The sequence below is a fragment of the Staurois parvus genome, unplaced genomic scaffold (assembly GCF_062004578.1).
Source record: "Staurois parvus isolate SC_StPar_1 unplaced genomic scaffold, SC_StPar_1.0 ptg000246l, whole genome shotgun sequence".
In the NCBI taxonomy this organism is placed as follows: domain Eukaryota; kingdom Metazoa; phylum Chordata; class Amphibia; order Anura; family Ranidae; genus Staurois; species Staurois parvus.
Genome location: NW_028318042.1, coordinates 2995841 through 3012247, shown reverse-complemented (window position 1 = coordinate 3012247; position 16407 = coordinate 2995841). Strand labels below are relative to the sequence as shown.

General features: G+C 41.9%; 1 protein-coding gene across 2 annotated transcripts in view; it reads right to left on the bottom strand.

Annotated features, from left to right (window-relative positions):
- The window catches only part of PTPRN (protein tyrosine phosphatase receptor type N), a 179680-nt gene that overhangs the window by 127877 nt on the left and 35396 nt on the right, over positions 1-16407 (bottom strand). For both annotated transcript variants that reach the window (XM_089680614.1, XM_089680615.1), the window contains exons 2-4: positions 6728-6778; positions 3865-3978; positions 3397-3502 (exon numbers count right to left, since the gene is read on the bottom strand). In XM_089680614.1, the coding sequence (XP_089536740.1) occupies positions 3397-3502; positions 3865-3978; positions 6728-6778 (271 nt within the window). The remainder of the gene's footprint in view (positions 1-3396; positions 3503-3864; positions 3979-6727; positions 6779-16407) is intronic.

The following is a 16407-nucleotide window of genomic DNA, read 5'->3' as shown; positions in this document are numbered from 1 at the left end:
ATTACAAAGGGGGACAGAACATGTGACAGAACAATACCAATACAATGCAAAACATGAGGGGATCGAGGGCCCTGCTCTTTCGAGCTTACAATCTAGGAGATATATAGCCTCTGTTTGAGGACAATGCAATTTTGGATTGTTTTTTTACCAGTTAATTTTTGACAGGATATAGGAGATGTTTCTCCTTCCTACTTTCAAGAGCATGAATATAAACTAGGAGAGTTTATCTGTTTTGCCTTAAAATATTTAACCTGTCCAAAACCAGAGAGATATAGAATCATTTCACTTAAAATCAGATGTATTTGTATCATCCCCTTCTTTTTACAACAGTGGGCACTGAGGTTCAAGTGGTCCTTGTGTAAATTCATCAGGGATGATTGCAGTAATCAACTGTCACACCTTGGCTATACAGTAGAAGATGGCTTCCACATCTAACAGATTATGATAAAAGTAAGAGAAATCCTTTTTATATTATAATATATTTGAAAACAATTTGTTTTTGTAAATAGTATTCACTGCAATGTGGATGTAGTTGATTGTTATAAGAACCTTATATTGCAGAGTGGTATGATTTCCCTGAGGAAGGAGCTAATTGAAAAAAGCTTTGAAATGCGTTGGATACCCCAAGCTAACCAACCAACAATCAAGATCCAATGGACTGTGATAGTGCGGACATGTTTTGTCTATGTATTAACTGGGGATACCACTGTGTAGAAATTTGTAATATTTGTATGGTTTTGAAAATTTTTAGTTTATTGATTTTTTGTTATTACAAGGGTATGATTAACCACTTGCTCTCCCGAGGATTTTCTCCCCTTCCTCACCAGGCCATTTTTTGTGTTCCAGCTCTGCTTTACTTTAACTAACAATTGCGCAGTCATGCAACACTGCACCCAAATGAAATTTGCGTCTTTTTTTCCCACAAATTGAGTTTTCTTTCGGTGGTATTTGATCACCTGTGCGTTTTTTATTTTTTGCACTATAAGAGAAAAATGACCAACAATTTTGAGAAAAAAAACTATATTTTTGACTTTTTGCTATTAAACATGTCCAGTAAAAAAAATTGTCTGGATATCTGGAAGAATAACAAAAACTGGGTTGGTCCTATGCATTGTAATTAATTTTCAATCCTGAATGGACCTTTAATATAAGGCTCCATGAACACGGGACACTTCTGAACGATGGAAACTGACCGCTGGAAAATGTAGGTTAAAAAAACATCTGCGTTTGCATAACACGTTTATGCGCATTTATGAGCATTTAGAAGCGTTCTTTAAAGATAACCTCAGGAGACCTTCCAAAATGCCCAGAATGCACTGAAAAACAGTAAACAATTAACTATTTCAATGAATTCAACTATAGGAATGTGCTCACGACACAAAAACTCTAAAAAACTGTGCATACATCAAAATAAAATCGAACAAAACATTTCAAAAAGAAGGAATAATAGTGCAGCGAGTTTTTAAAACCAGAACACAGTTTAATTTGAAAACGCACTTACAAACAGGGTGTCTTAGCCGACACCAGCATCACACGCATAGATATGGTATCACTTGTACCGCTCATCGCGGATCATCTCCGACAGACACAGAAGAAATGTCACAAACGTCTGCATTCAGTTGGCCACACCCTGTTTGTAAGTGCGTTTTCAAATTAAACTTTATTCTGGTTTTAAAAACTCGCTGCACTATTATTCCTTCTTTTTTGCCTTTTTCCGAATGTCTATGGAGAATCGTATAGCGATCTAGGTGAGAGAGGTGTGGAGAGCTATTTCAGGATTATCTGGAACCAATTTATAATATAAAGTGGTGGTTACTTTCATCCTAAAAAAAGTCAATATTGCAGAACATTGCACCTTATATTTGGATTTTTGAAGACTCATCGCTCCCAGAGCAATAGCGTGGTTGCTGGTCTGTGAATTGATCAGCATATAGCTCTGGTGAATCATCCAATCGTATCTTTTGGTGGTGGATTGCACTTGGTGATTTCAAATTTAAAAACTTTTTTGGGACTTTGGACTTTTACATATTAATTTGAACACTTGATTTATTCATTATATAATTTTTTTGAAATGTTTTGTTCGATTTTATATTGATGTATGCACAGTTTTTTTAGAGTTTTTGTGTCTTGAGCGCATTCCTATAGTTGAATTCATTTTGACCAAGATGATATAACATTTTTGGGTTGGAGTTGCTGCTGTATTAATTAAGGGTGTGGCGCTTTTCTAAACAACATTCTAATTAACTATTTCAGACATTTTGAGAGAAATAGAGAGAGCAGAAGCAGAGAGAGCAGTATTTGTTGACATTAGCTGTCTTTTTTTTTGTGGTGTTTGGATATGTTCCGGCTCCTTTCTGTGCAGAAATTATTGTGGCAGTGTCTAACATATTTACTTTCATGCGAAACCTCAAAGTATGGTGTACCGGGTCCATTTGAATACAGCAAAAAAATTTTGGGACTTTGGACTTTTACATATTAATTTGAACACTTGATTTATTCATTATATCATTTTTTTTAAATGTTTTGTTCGATTTTATATTGATGTATGCACAGTTTTTTTTAGAGTTTTTGTGTCTTGAGCGCATTCCTATAGTTGAATTAATTTTGACCAAGATGATACAACATTTTTGGGTTGGAGTTGCTGCTGTATTAATTAAGGGTGTGGCGCTTTTCTAAACAACATTCTAATTAACTATTTCAGACATTTTGAGAGAAATAGAGAGAGCAGAAGCAGAGAGAGCAGTATTTGTTGACATTAGGGGGTTTATTTACTAAAGCTGGAGAGTCCAAAATCAGACTCCCTTCTGCATAGAAACCAATCAGCTTCTAACCTCAGCTTGTTCAATGAAGCTTTGGCAATGAAACCTGGAAGCTGATTGGTTTCTATGCAGAAGGGAGTCTGATTTTGGACTCTCCAGCTTTAGTAAATAAACCCCTAGCTGTCTTTTTTTTTTTTTGTGGTGTTTGGATGTGTTCCGGCTCCTTTCTGTGCAGAAATGATTGCAGCAGTGTCTAACATATTTACTTTCATGCGAAACCTTAAAGTATGGTGTACCGGGTCCATTTGAATACCGCAAAAATGCTTTGCATGCATTTTTCATAATGAAAAAAGTCTCTGGAAATGGAAGAGTTAAAAAAAATTTCCAAATGCAAACACTTATAAACGCGGTTAGCCACGTTTACAAGCGTTTGAAATGCTGATAAAATCTACTCCTGAACGCAAGTTTGGTGCGTTAAAAAAAACGACTGTAAACTCAACTGCCTGTAAACGACGATGTGTACACGGACACACAGGAGAACATTAGGGAGAGTTCAGGGGCTGCTGAAAAAAAAAACGCAGAAAAGCTCCGAAACGTCAGTTTATCAGCTGCAGTGTACATGAGCCTAAAAATATACCTCTCCTCATCCAGAAGATCGAAGGGCTCCAGAGCTTTGTGCTGCGGAATGCGACCTATTTCATGAGCCATTACTCGCTGCGTCACATCATCCTTCCACGACAACCCTGTGGCCACGGGCAAAAAGAAAAAAAAAAACAAACTTTAATTGTACAGCCAATCTACTTTGCATATTCTTTCTTTCCTTTTGCATTCTTTGCTCTGCTGATGGTGAGTAATGTAGAAATGTCGGTTAGAAGTTAATTGTGTGGCCTGGTGAAATCATTCTTTCCAAAATAAAAAATGGGAAAATCAAAAGAAAAGATGCATCAAGTCACTCTAGAAAATGCAAATGACACAGAGATTCGGCGTTCAATTAATCACAGCGGAGCCGGTTGCTTAAATCGTGAGAAAAGGCTGTCATCTTTTTGTGAGTCCTCAGAAATAATGGAGCGGAACGTCACAGCTGATTATTTCAGTTACTGATTACCTTTTGCTGACAGTCGACGTAGAACGCCTTGCAACTGTTGCAGAGTTCTAGGAGTCACCTGAAACTGTCCCACGTCCCTTTCCGATCGATCTCGACACTGGCCGAATAATCCATCTGAAAAAGAACATATGACAGACTGAGTGTTAAAGTGTTACTAAACCCACAACAGTACAATCAGTCTGTATACGCAGTAAAGCATGCTTGTTATACTCATTGTGGAACCTAAGGGGTTAATCCTCTGCATTGTGTAAAAAGGCTGTTTGATCCTGTCTTCTCTGATCCTCCCCTTCTTCTACTGTTCCTGGCTCATCTCCTGATAGAACAGAGCCTAGGGGGCAAGCTACACATGCTCAGTTTGGTGTGTATTGCTAAAGAGGTATTTTTTTTGCTTGCTATACTCATTGTGGAACCTAAGGGGTTAATCCTCTGCATTGTGTAAAAAGGCTGTTTGATCCTGTCTTCTCTGATCCTCCCCTTCTACTACTGTTCCTGGCTCATCTCCTGATAGAACAGAGCCTAGGGGGCAAGCTACACATGCTCAGTTTGGTGTGTATTGCTAAAGAGGTCTTTTTTTTGCTTGTTATACTCATTGTGGAACCTAAGGGGTTAATCCTCTGCATTGTGTAAAAAGGCTGTTTGATCCTGTCTTCTCTGATCCTCCCCTTCTACTACTGTTCCTGGCTCATCTCCTGATAGAACAGAGCCTTGGGGGCAAGCTACACATGCTCAGTTTGGTGTGTATTGCTAGAGAGGTCTTTTTTTTTGCTTGTTATACTCATTGTGGAACCTAAGGGGTTAATCCTCTGCATTGTGTAAAAAGGCTGTTTGATCCTGTCTTCTCTGATCCTCCCCTTCTTCTACTGTTCCTGGCTCATCTCCTGATAGAACAGAGCCTTGGGGGCAGGCTACACATGCTCAGTTTGGTGTGTATTGCTAGAGAGGTCTTTTTTTTTTTGTTGGAAGGGTGCATGTGATCAGCATAGGGCCAATCATCGATGTCCAGAGGTCAGGGAGGCCGCAGTCTCATAGGACATTGAGAGGAAAATGAAAACTCCTTCAACAAGCTTTAACCAGTGCGCTGCTGGACACTGATAGAAGTCACAGGACTGCTATACACTGCTGATGAGAAAAGGAATTTATCAGTTTATATTTACTAAAATATTTGCATTTCCATGTTGTGAGTACTGTGGGCAATGTATAGAAAAACTCTTTGCTTTAGTTTTGGTTAAAGTGGAGAAAGTTGTGGCTTTACATACACTCAAAAGCCCAACTCAGGAATTTTTTTTTAATTAAAATAGACCTCAATCCTACAGGCAAGGAAGCAATAATCACCTTCAATCCAAAACTGCCCCCTCTGCAATATTTCTTTTTTTGTCACATGATGTCCTCAGTTAACACCCAGCATCATTAAAGCTGAACTCCAGGAGTTAAGTCCAGTTAGAGGCATGTCACCTCTGGGACCTATCATTTATACTACATGACAGGTTTATTGCCATGTGAGGAGAGAGGCACACAGAGCAGCTATGCTCATCCATCCCCTCTTCTGCCTATTCACAGAAGCCTTTGTATTTTGTAAATGAGTTCAAATAATACAAAGGCTTCTGTGACTGGGCAGAAGGAGGGGAGGGGCAGGCATAGCAGTTCCAGTGACTTTGCTCTTGGAGAAGCTGAGACCACAGCAAGCAGAATCAAAGCTCTGGAAGTTACCCACATGGAATAAAAATATATTTGAAACATATTTTAAAAATATTCTTCCCAAATATATTGCCTATATTTGAAATGCTACAATTTTGTCCGTATTCAATATATTTCAAAATACATTTAAATATATATATATACTGCATGTTGAAATGCTGAAATGCGTTTTTATTACAATATATATGAAAAATATTTTTAAAAATACATTTCAAATATACTGTATGTCTTTAAAAATGCAAATCTCCATTTTTGGAATGCATTTACAAATATATGTAAAAATATATGTTAAAATGACTTTTTTATATGTTAAAAAAATCTGAAGAATATATTTAAAAAATACATATTTTTAAAAATATATATGTTTTAAATATATTCTTCAGATTTTTTTCTAACATATAAAAAAGTAATTTTAACGTATATTTTTAAATATATTTGTAAATGCATTCCAAAAATGGAGATTTGTATTTTTAAAGACATACAGTATATTTGAAATGTATTTTTAAAAATATTTTTCATATATTTTGTAATAAAAACGTATTTCAGCATTTTAACATGCAGTGTATATATATATGTATGTGTATATATATATATATATATATATATATATATATATATTTTTTTTTTTTTAAATATATTGAATACGGACAATTGTAGCATTTCAAATATATGGCAATATATTTGGGAAGAATATTTTTATTCTCTCTCTGGCCATGCTCCACCTTCACAGCTTATAAAATACATGAAAGAGAAGATAAAAAACAGGACCTGTAATCTCGATTAAAAATCCTGTAGCAGGGTGAAATCTGATTGTTAGCTCTTCTGCCAAATAATAAAATTCAGATAAGCCATAATGTATATGATGTATATATGACTTCACTGGATATCTGAAGGCTGAAATCTGATTGTTAGCTCTTCCGCCAAAGAGTAAAATTCAAATAAGCCATAATGTATATGATGTATATATGACTTCACTGGATATTTGAAGGCTGAAAACTGATTGTTAGCTCTTCTGCCAAGGGGTAAAATTCACATAAGCCATAATGTATGTGTTGTATTTATGACTTCACAATGACTGGCTGGCCGTTCTGCTTTATTAGGAAAAGGATCAAACTAGAAGACCCTGTTGGCCTGTATGTGATATGAATACACAAGTATGAAGACTCACCTTGTACACAAACCTCCTCCTTGGAACACAGCCTCAGATCAAACAAGCAGCCTGAAGAATCAATAAAGGAAGGAATTAATGGCTTTTATAATTGGGAACAACTGACGCACAATTCATGGCAATTCAAACTGAGCGTAGCATGACGAAATGCATAAACAGAGGTTGCTTTCAGCCAAAACCACATAATAAATAATCAACAGATCAGAAGATAATAATCAGCAGATCCAGAGATATAAACAGCTGCAGTTATATGCAAATCTCTACTGTATAAAAGGGCCTTGTCATATTGTCAAGTCTGATGCTGCCAACATCTCCCCAATGGCAGAATCAGCGATGTGCAACTCCCACTTTACCCAACACTCCTTCGCTTGCCCAATCTGGCTGATATCTCAGTGATTTGGCCAGGAGAGCATAGACGCCTTAGGAGAATGTGAGAGAACCTTTAGTATTTCTATAAATTGTCCCAGAGATAATTTTTTCCAGTAATACATGGGCCTAGATCTTAATATTGTGGCCCTTGAAATAATTTTCAGGTCTTGGGAAATGTCAGGAATCAGGGTATGACCAGAGGTGTGTGGACTGACACAGGGAAACGCAGGCTTCAGATATGTTATAAACAATATAATTTATTAAGACTAACAATACAAAACGCAGTGCAAAACTAAACCTAAACACAGTGCAAACAAACCAAACCACCCACAGATAACAATACATACAATGCAAGAGTTGTCAGGCAGGCCGGGTCAGTAGCAAATGGAGTACCAGGAACAGGCGGGAGAGTGGTCGGGGTCACAAGCTGGGTTCAGTAACTCACGGGCAGCGCGGTGCAGAGGGTCAGGCAGAGAATGGTCAGGGTCACAAGCCAGGGATCAAACAGGAGAAGTCAGCAGAGGTCAGGATCAGGCAGGGTCGGCAACAAGTCAGACAGGAACAGGAATACAGGATACAGGGGCCCATGGAAAAACACACACCACGGCCCTGACTGTGAGTCTGGCCATTCCTTAAATACAACCCCCGCAATCAGCTTCAGGTGTTTGGCTGACTGCAGGGGTGAGTCTCTGATTGCTGAGAGCACCTGCTGGCCAGCCCTGGTACTGCAGCCCACAAGGCAGGTGAGTCCCACCATTATTGGCAAGTCCATTCCTGACAGGAAAGCTCTAAAAAACAAATTATTAGGGTTCACTGGGAAAAATGACCCTTACAATGATGAGCAGTGGAAAAAATATCCCTTACATTAGTGGTCAGTTGGAAGCATGCCCCATACTTTGGAGTTCAGTGGAAGAATGTCCCTTACATGGGTTGTCAGTGGGAAGCATGCTCCTTACAGTGGTGGTCAGAATACACTCTTTCTGGATAGCTAAAAAGATTATTGGTGTCACGCAGCTGGCTCTGCCATGTGACGCTGACCCTGGATCTATGCAGGAATGGCAGGTCAATTAGTAACAATTCATGGAACCCCTAGTAACCTCAGAAGGAACCCTTGGGTTCCACAGATCCATGGTTGAGAATAGTTGTGGTACTGTATGAAAACCCCAATAACCACCAACATTATGTTCTTTACAGTATGCATTCTTCTTCACCGGTGTTATATGTACTCTACAGATCACCATTGCTATTAACCCTTTGTTCCTTACACATCACTCATGCTATTGCACATAACATGCCTACATGTTCTTCAATATTTATTTAGTCTATAACATGATCATCTTTAATATTATGTCCTTACAGTATGTATTACTCGTTACCAATGCTATACATAGATAACCCTTGCTATTCTTTCAATACATATCACTCATGCTATTCTCATTTTTTCTTTAATTTCATCACCCATTCCTCACCAAATTCTAATTTCTCATGTACCTCATGTGCCTTTTTCTTACACTATGTTCTTCTTGTACTAAAATTCATGGATCTTTCCATTGACACCCTAACTCGACACCCTCTTTCTCCCAATCATACCCTACCTCACCCCCTGCCCACTTCCAATCATATTCCAACTCTCACTCTCTTCCAGTCATCATCATCCTCCCATCACCTCCTAAACCCTTCCAATCACACTCTATCTCTGCTCCTGCTCCTGTCTAGCACACTCTACCATTACCTCCTGCCCCTTCCAATGACACACCTTGGAATTTTTAGCAGGAAAGCGCAGCTACAGGTATACCCATGACCAAATATTGGTGCTTCATCTAACGGGGATGGCCATCCTCTTCGACAGAGTGCAGAGCTTTGGGAAGGACGTACTACATAGAGCAGTGAGGGAGGAAGGGGACACGCGCCTAGCCAGCCAGATCAGCTGGATCAACCCAAATGATCAATGGAGTGGCAGATGTCACAGCCAGATCACCCTAACATCATCTCCTGCCTTCTCCAATTTCTCATCTCCTGCCCCCTTCTAATCACCATTTACAAACACACTATACCCTCACCTTCTGCCCTTCCAATTACTCTTACTTTCCAATAACGCTTTTCCCTCACCTCCTGTCTTTTCCAATCACAATCCACGCTCATCAGTCTTCTTCCAATCACACCCTATCATTACCTCCTGCCCTGTCCAATCTCACAGTTCCCTAACCTTTTGTCCTTTCCAATCACAATGTACTCCTACCCCCTTCCAAACACACTCTACTCTCATTTCTTTCCCTTTCACTGCACCATCACCACCTACCCCTTCCAATCACACTCTATCATCACCTCCTACCACTTCCAATCATACTCTACCATCACCACCTGCTCCCTTCAATCATATTCTATCATCACCACCTGCCCCTTCCATCACCACGTGCCCCTTCCAATCACATTCTACCACCACCTCCTGCCTCTTCTAACCACATTCTACCAGCAACACCTGCCCCTTCAAATCATACTCTGTCATCACTACCTGACCCTTCCAATCCTACTCTACCATCACCACCTGTTCCTTCCAATCATACTCTACCATCACCACCCAACTTTCCCAATCGCACTCTACTATCATCACCTATTCCTTTCAACCCTACTCTACCATCACCACCTGACCTTTCCAATCAAACGCTATCATCACCTCCTGACCCTTCCAACCTTCCTATCATACTCTACCATCACCACCTGCTCCCTTCAATCATATTCTATCATCACCACCTGCCCCTTCCATCACCACGTGCCCCTTCCAATCACATTCTACCACCACCTCCTGCCTCTTCTAACCACATTCTACCAGCAACACCTGCCCCTTCAAATCATACTCTGCCATCACTACCTGACCCTTCCAATCCTACTCTACCATCACCACCTGTTCCTTCCAATCATACTCTACCATCACCACCCAACTTTCCCAATCACACTCTACTATCACCACCTATTCCATTCAACCCTACTCTACCATCGCCACCTGACCTTTCCAATCAAACGCTATCATCACCTCCTGACCCTTCCAATCATATTCTATCAGCAGCACCTGCCCCTTCCATCACCACGTGCCCCTTCCAATCACATTCTACCATCAACACTCACCACTTCCAATCATGCTCTACCATCACCACCTGCCGCTTCCAATCACATTCTACCATCACCACTTGTTCCTTCTAATCACACTTCTAACATCACCACTTGACCCTTCCAATCACATTCCACCATCACCACCTGCCCCTTCCAATCATATACTACCATCACCTCCTGCTCCTCCCAATCACATTCTACCATCACCATGTGTTCCTTCCAATCATACTCTACCATTACCACTTGACCCTTCCAATCACACTCCACCATCACCTCCTGACCCTTTCAAACATACTCTACCATCACCACCTGTTCCTTCCAATCACATTATATCATCACCACTTGTTCCTTCCAATCATACACTACCATCACCACCTGTTCCTTCCAATCACACTCTTCCATCACCACCTGATCCTTCCAATCATAATCTACCATCCCCTTCTGCCCCTTCCAATCATGCAGCTCCTGATCTTCTGCCCTGTTCAGTCACACGCTACCCTCACTCCCCCCCCCCCCTATTCCAACTACACAGTTCCCTAACCTTCTGCCCCTTCCAATCACACATCATCTTCATCTCCTGCCCCTTCCAATCACACTGTACCCTCACCACCTGCCCCCCTTCCAATCACATTCAACCATCACCTCTTGCCCCTTCCAATCACACTGCTCCCTGACCTTTGGCCCCTTTTAATCACAATTAACTCTTACCTCCTACCCCCTTCCAATCACACCATACTCTCACCTTGTTCTCTCTTCTAATCACATACAACCTTTCCACTCCTCTCCTCTGTCCACTTATCTTCTCCACTACCATCTTCTTTACACTCACCCTCCACACTCAGCACCTCTCCCCATCACCCTCTATGCTCCCTTCCTCTCATCACTTTTCATCTTCCTTGTAGAGATTCCATATATGCAAAGCAAAAAAAAAAGCCATCTCCCCCAATAATAACTGCAATATTACCCAAGCGTCCACTATTATAAAATATGATTATTTAGTAATTACATGTACCCAGAATATACCGACAGAAGGACACAGTTGATTATCATAAGCAGAGCTTTGACATGTTGAAACAAAATCTGACAAGCGAGGGAAGGTGGGGGCTTATGAGATTCTCTGCCTAGAAACCCTTGGAGAATACAAGGCTGTAATACCAGAGCCTCTTCATATGTCAGAATATTCCCATCTACACTTGACGTCGCCGATGATTGTGTTTGCTGACGTCGGTTGGGGCTCTCAGACGAACGTGAGATGAACAGCGACAGGATATATGCAGCGGGAGTACAGAAGGCGGACACTTAAAGGCTGCCTTCCCATTGACTCCAAATGTCACACAGATACTTCAGTGATTTTCACAAATACAACTCATTTAGCCTCATCCACATGACCCCTGTTTCTGCAGTCTTCTACAGAATCTCTAAACCTACCATTGAACAAATAATCCTAATAGACTTGATTTAATAACATCGTACAAATAACAATGAACAGTGTATACCGACCAATCACAGGACAGCTTTCAGCAGCGCAAAGTAATCAGATTATTGGAAATAGATTTTCCGCTTGTTGGTGCTCCCACGTATAAACAGCAACCATTCTGAAGGTGTTTAGTGGCATGACGTGGGATTGATCTTTGTTCAGCAATAGACAGATGGTTGCCTGGCTGAATTAACCACAGGTAGACCGAATGACTTCTACTGACATTGGACTGTGGTTCATCTCGTCTAAGACAGCCTTTCTCAATGTTTTTACCACAGAAAAAACTTTTAAATCATTTTCAGGTCTATGGTAATTCCTTCTAAAAACAATTCATTAGGGGTCATTGGGAAAGGTGACCCTACCACTGGTGGTCATTGGGATGAATTGCCCTTACATTGGTGGTCACTGGGAAGAATGTTCCTTACATTGGTGGTCAGTAGGAAGAATGTTCTTTACATTAGTTGTCAATGGGAAGAATGCCCCTTACATTGTTGGTCAGCAGGAAAAATGTCCCTTACACTGGTGGTCTATGGGAAGAATACCCATTATATTGGTTGTCAATTGGGAAGAATGCCCCTTACATTGGTTGTCAGTGGGAAGAATGCTCCTTACATTGGTGATCAGTGGGAAGAATGCCCCTTACATTGGTTGTCAGTGGGAAGAATGCTCTATACATTGGTGGTCAATGGGAAGAATGCTCCTTATATTGGTGGTAAGCAGGAAGAATGTCCCTTACATTGGTTGTCAGTTGGAAAGAATGCACCTTACATTGGTTGTCAGTGGGAGGAATGCCCCTTACATTGGCTGTCAATTGGGAAGAATGTCCCTTACATTGGTGGTCAATTGGGAAGAATGTCCCTTACATTGGTGGTCAATGGGAAGAATGCTCTTTACATTGGTGGTCAATGGGAAGTATGCCCCTTATATTGGTGGTGAGCTGTAAGAAAGCCCCTTACATTGGTTGTCAGTTGGGAAGAATGCACCTTTACATTGGTTGTCAGTGGGAAAAATGCCCCTTACATTGGTGTTCAGGGGGAGAAAATGCCCAGTACATTGGTGGTCAAGGGAAAAATGCCCCTTACATTGGTTATCAGCAGGAAGAATGCCCCTTACATTGGTTTGCAATGGGAAGAATGCCCCTTACATCGGTGGTCTTTGGTAAAGAATGTCCCTTACATTGGTTGTCAGTGAGAAGAATGCCCCTGATATTGGTGGTCAGCAGAAAGAACGCCCCTTACACTGGTGATCAATGAGAAGAATGCCCCTTACATTGGTTGCCAATGGGAAAAATGCCCCTCACATTGGTGGTCAATAGGAAGAATGCCTCTTACATTGGAAGAATGTTCATTAAATTATTGATCAATAGCAAGAATGGCCCTCACAGTGGAGATCAGTTGGAAAAATATTCTTTATATTGATGGCCAGTAGGAAGAATGCCCCTTATTAGTGGTCAGTAGGAAAACCACTCATGTCCCTCATATGTCCCTTACACTGGTGATCATAAAAGAATGATAGGACAGCCGGCTCCCAATGCAAGCAAAGAAGAAGGTTGCATGGTAAAAAATTATCCTTTAACTAATCATCTTTTGTGTAACAGGGGATGTCCTTTGCCTGCATACTTTTTGCTAATAGGTGTTCCTCTTCCCCATCTCAGAAGATTGGAAGTTATGCTATGTTGCTCAGAAGAGATGAGGAGGAGAAGAAGAGAGTCCTCTTCTAGGGTGACAACACTGCTTCTCCTCATACAATACAGTGAGTGATGTTGTCACCCTAGGGCAGGAAATGTGTTACTAAGCAGATGAAAATAATGGAAAAAAGCCTGAAATAATGCAGCCACCACTAAGGACTGAGAAGCTGTAATATATTATTTGGATTTAAGATAAACTTTAATCCACAATTTGCAATGAACCTCTGTGCTGCCCTCTGCCCAGGGCTGACCTGTCGGGATTGTATGGTCGGTAATACAGAGCGCCATCCATTGAGTTAGAGTCGGTAATTGAGGTAAGGTGGAGCAGACATCACCTGGGTATAGGATGGGGGATAATTACAGCAATGTTTGTGATCTCCCACACAGAAGTAATGCCGAGCAGAAGAGAAGCCAATGTAAAGGGCAGCTCCATTATTTGACGTGGGATGAGTCACAGGAAGGAGTGGGGGTGGAGGAGAATGGATGCAAAGCGTCACTCTCTGAATCAGCACACGCTTCGCACACACACACCGCGGTCATAAGTGGCATGCCTACAACTGCGGGGAGGGGGAATTATGACAATGGGAGTATAAATAGAATGAAATATAATTATAATATCTCGTACATCATTAATACCTAAGAAGAGTAGATGTGAAGATGATAGACTCAGAAGGTTGTTCTTGACAAATGGTTTCATTTTTGCAGTTAGTTGGATAAAACCGATACATAGGAGAAATTAATAACTACCTGTGCAGAGTGGTGGCTCCCCCCCCCCCTTCCCACAGTGGGGCTCCTCCCCTCCCCCCCCCCCCCCGCACACCAAGGGATAAATACTCATCTAGGGTACCATTAAAAAAACACTTTTTCTTACCTTGGTGCTCGCTTACCTGGCATCCAGCTCTCTCCTCTCTCTAGGTCAGTGGTTCTCAACCTTCCTAATGCCGCGACCCTTTAATACAGTTCCTCATGTTGTGGTGACCCCCAACCATAAAATTATTTACCCAGTAATTATAATTCATGAGTGTCGTTTTACCTCCAATATTGCTGCTTTCAACACAGTAGCTGCTTTTAACAGAGTAGCTGCTTTCAACACAGCAGCTGCTTTCTACACAGTAGCTGCTCTTTACACATCGGAAATATGTGTTTTCTGATGGTCTTAGGGGACCCCTGTGAAAGGGTCGTTCGACCCCCAAAGGGGTCGCGACCCACAGGTTGAGAACCACTGCTCTAGGTGGTTGGCTGGCCCTCAGTATCCTAAGGCCCCATCGGTCCATTTTTGACCCATGATTGGACGGATCAAAAATGGACTACAATGCATCCGGATATAATCAGATGTGTACCTGGATCTAGATCCATGCAGGTACCTCGGCCTGAACTGTAGTGTATTCCTATGGACACCTGGATTTAGGTGGATGTGCATCCCATTACATCCGGGTCTGTTCAGGTACGTTGGACTGGATAGCAGCCTATCCCTATGGGGTGTCCAGCTGTAAGCGGATGTGTATCTGGTTGTATATGGGTCTGTTCAGGAACGTCCGACCTGGCTGCAGTGTATCCCTATGGGCAGCTGGATGTAAGGGGAAGTGCGTTCATTTACTTCTGGATCCATTCAGGTAAGTTGGACTAGAACAGTGTATCCCTATGGCCAGCAGGATGTAAGGGAATGTGCGCCCGTTTACATCCGGGTCTGTTCAGGTACGTTGGACTGGATAGCAGCCTATCCCTATGGGGTGGCCAGATGTAAGCGGATGTGTATCTGGTTGTATCTGGGTCTGTTCAGGTACGTCCGACCTGGCTGCAGTGTATCCCTATGGGCAGCTGGATGTAAGGGGAAGTGCGTTCATTTACTTCTGGATCCATTCAGGTAAGTCGGACTAGAACAGTGTATCCCTATGGCCAGCAGGATGTAAGGGAATGTGCGCCCGTTTACATCCGGGTCCATTCGGGTTTGTTGAACCAGACTGCAATGTATCCCTATGGGCAGCCAAGGGTAAGGGGATGTGCGTTCATTTACTTCTGGATCCATTCAGGTAAGTTGGAATGGAACAGTGTATCCCTATGGCCAGCAGGATGTAAGGGGATGTGCGCCCGTTTACATCCGGGTCCATTCGGGTTTGTTGAACCAGACTGCAATGTATCCCTATGGGCAGCCTGGTGTAAGGAGATGTGGGTCCATTTTCATCTTGGCCCATTCAGGTTTGTTGGACTGGACAGCAGTGTATCTCTACGTTTACATCCGGGTCCATTCGGGTTTGTTGAACCAGACTGCAATGTATCCCTATGGGCAGCCAAGGGTAAGGGGATGTGCGTTCATTTACTTCTGGATCCATTCAGGTAAGTTGGATTGGAACAGTGTATCCCTATGGCCAGCAGGATGTAAGGGGATGTGCGCCCGTTTACATCCGGGTCCATTCGGGTTTGTTGAACCAGACTGCAATGTATCCCTATGGGCAGCCTGGTGTAAGGAGATGTGGGTCCATTTTCATCTTGGCCCATTCAGGTTTGTTGGACTGGACAGCAGTGTATCTCTATGGGGTGGCCAGATGTAAGTGGATGTGCATCTGGTTGTATCTGGGTCTGTTCAGGTACGTCCAATATGTATTCCTATGGACAGCTGGATGTAAGCAGATGTGCGTTCATTTACTTCTTGATCTATTCAGGTATGTCGGATTGGAACAGTGTATCCCTATGGCTAGCTGGATGTAAGGGGACGTGCTCCCATTTACATCCAGTCCATTCAGGTTGGTTTGGACCAGACTGCAATGTATCCCTATGGGCAGCCAGGTATAAGGAGATGTGTGTCCATTTTCATCTTGGCCCATTCAGGTTTGTTGGACTGGACTGCAATGTATCTCTATGGGCAAACAGGTGTAAGGGGATGTGCGTCCGTTCACATCTGGGTCCATTCAGGTTTGTTGGACTGGACTGGACTGCAATGTATCTCTATGGGCAGCCATGCGTAAGGGAATGTGCATCTGGTTACATCCATTTACATCCAGGTCCATTCAAGTACATCGGGTCCATTCATGTAAGTTAGAC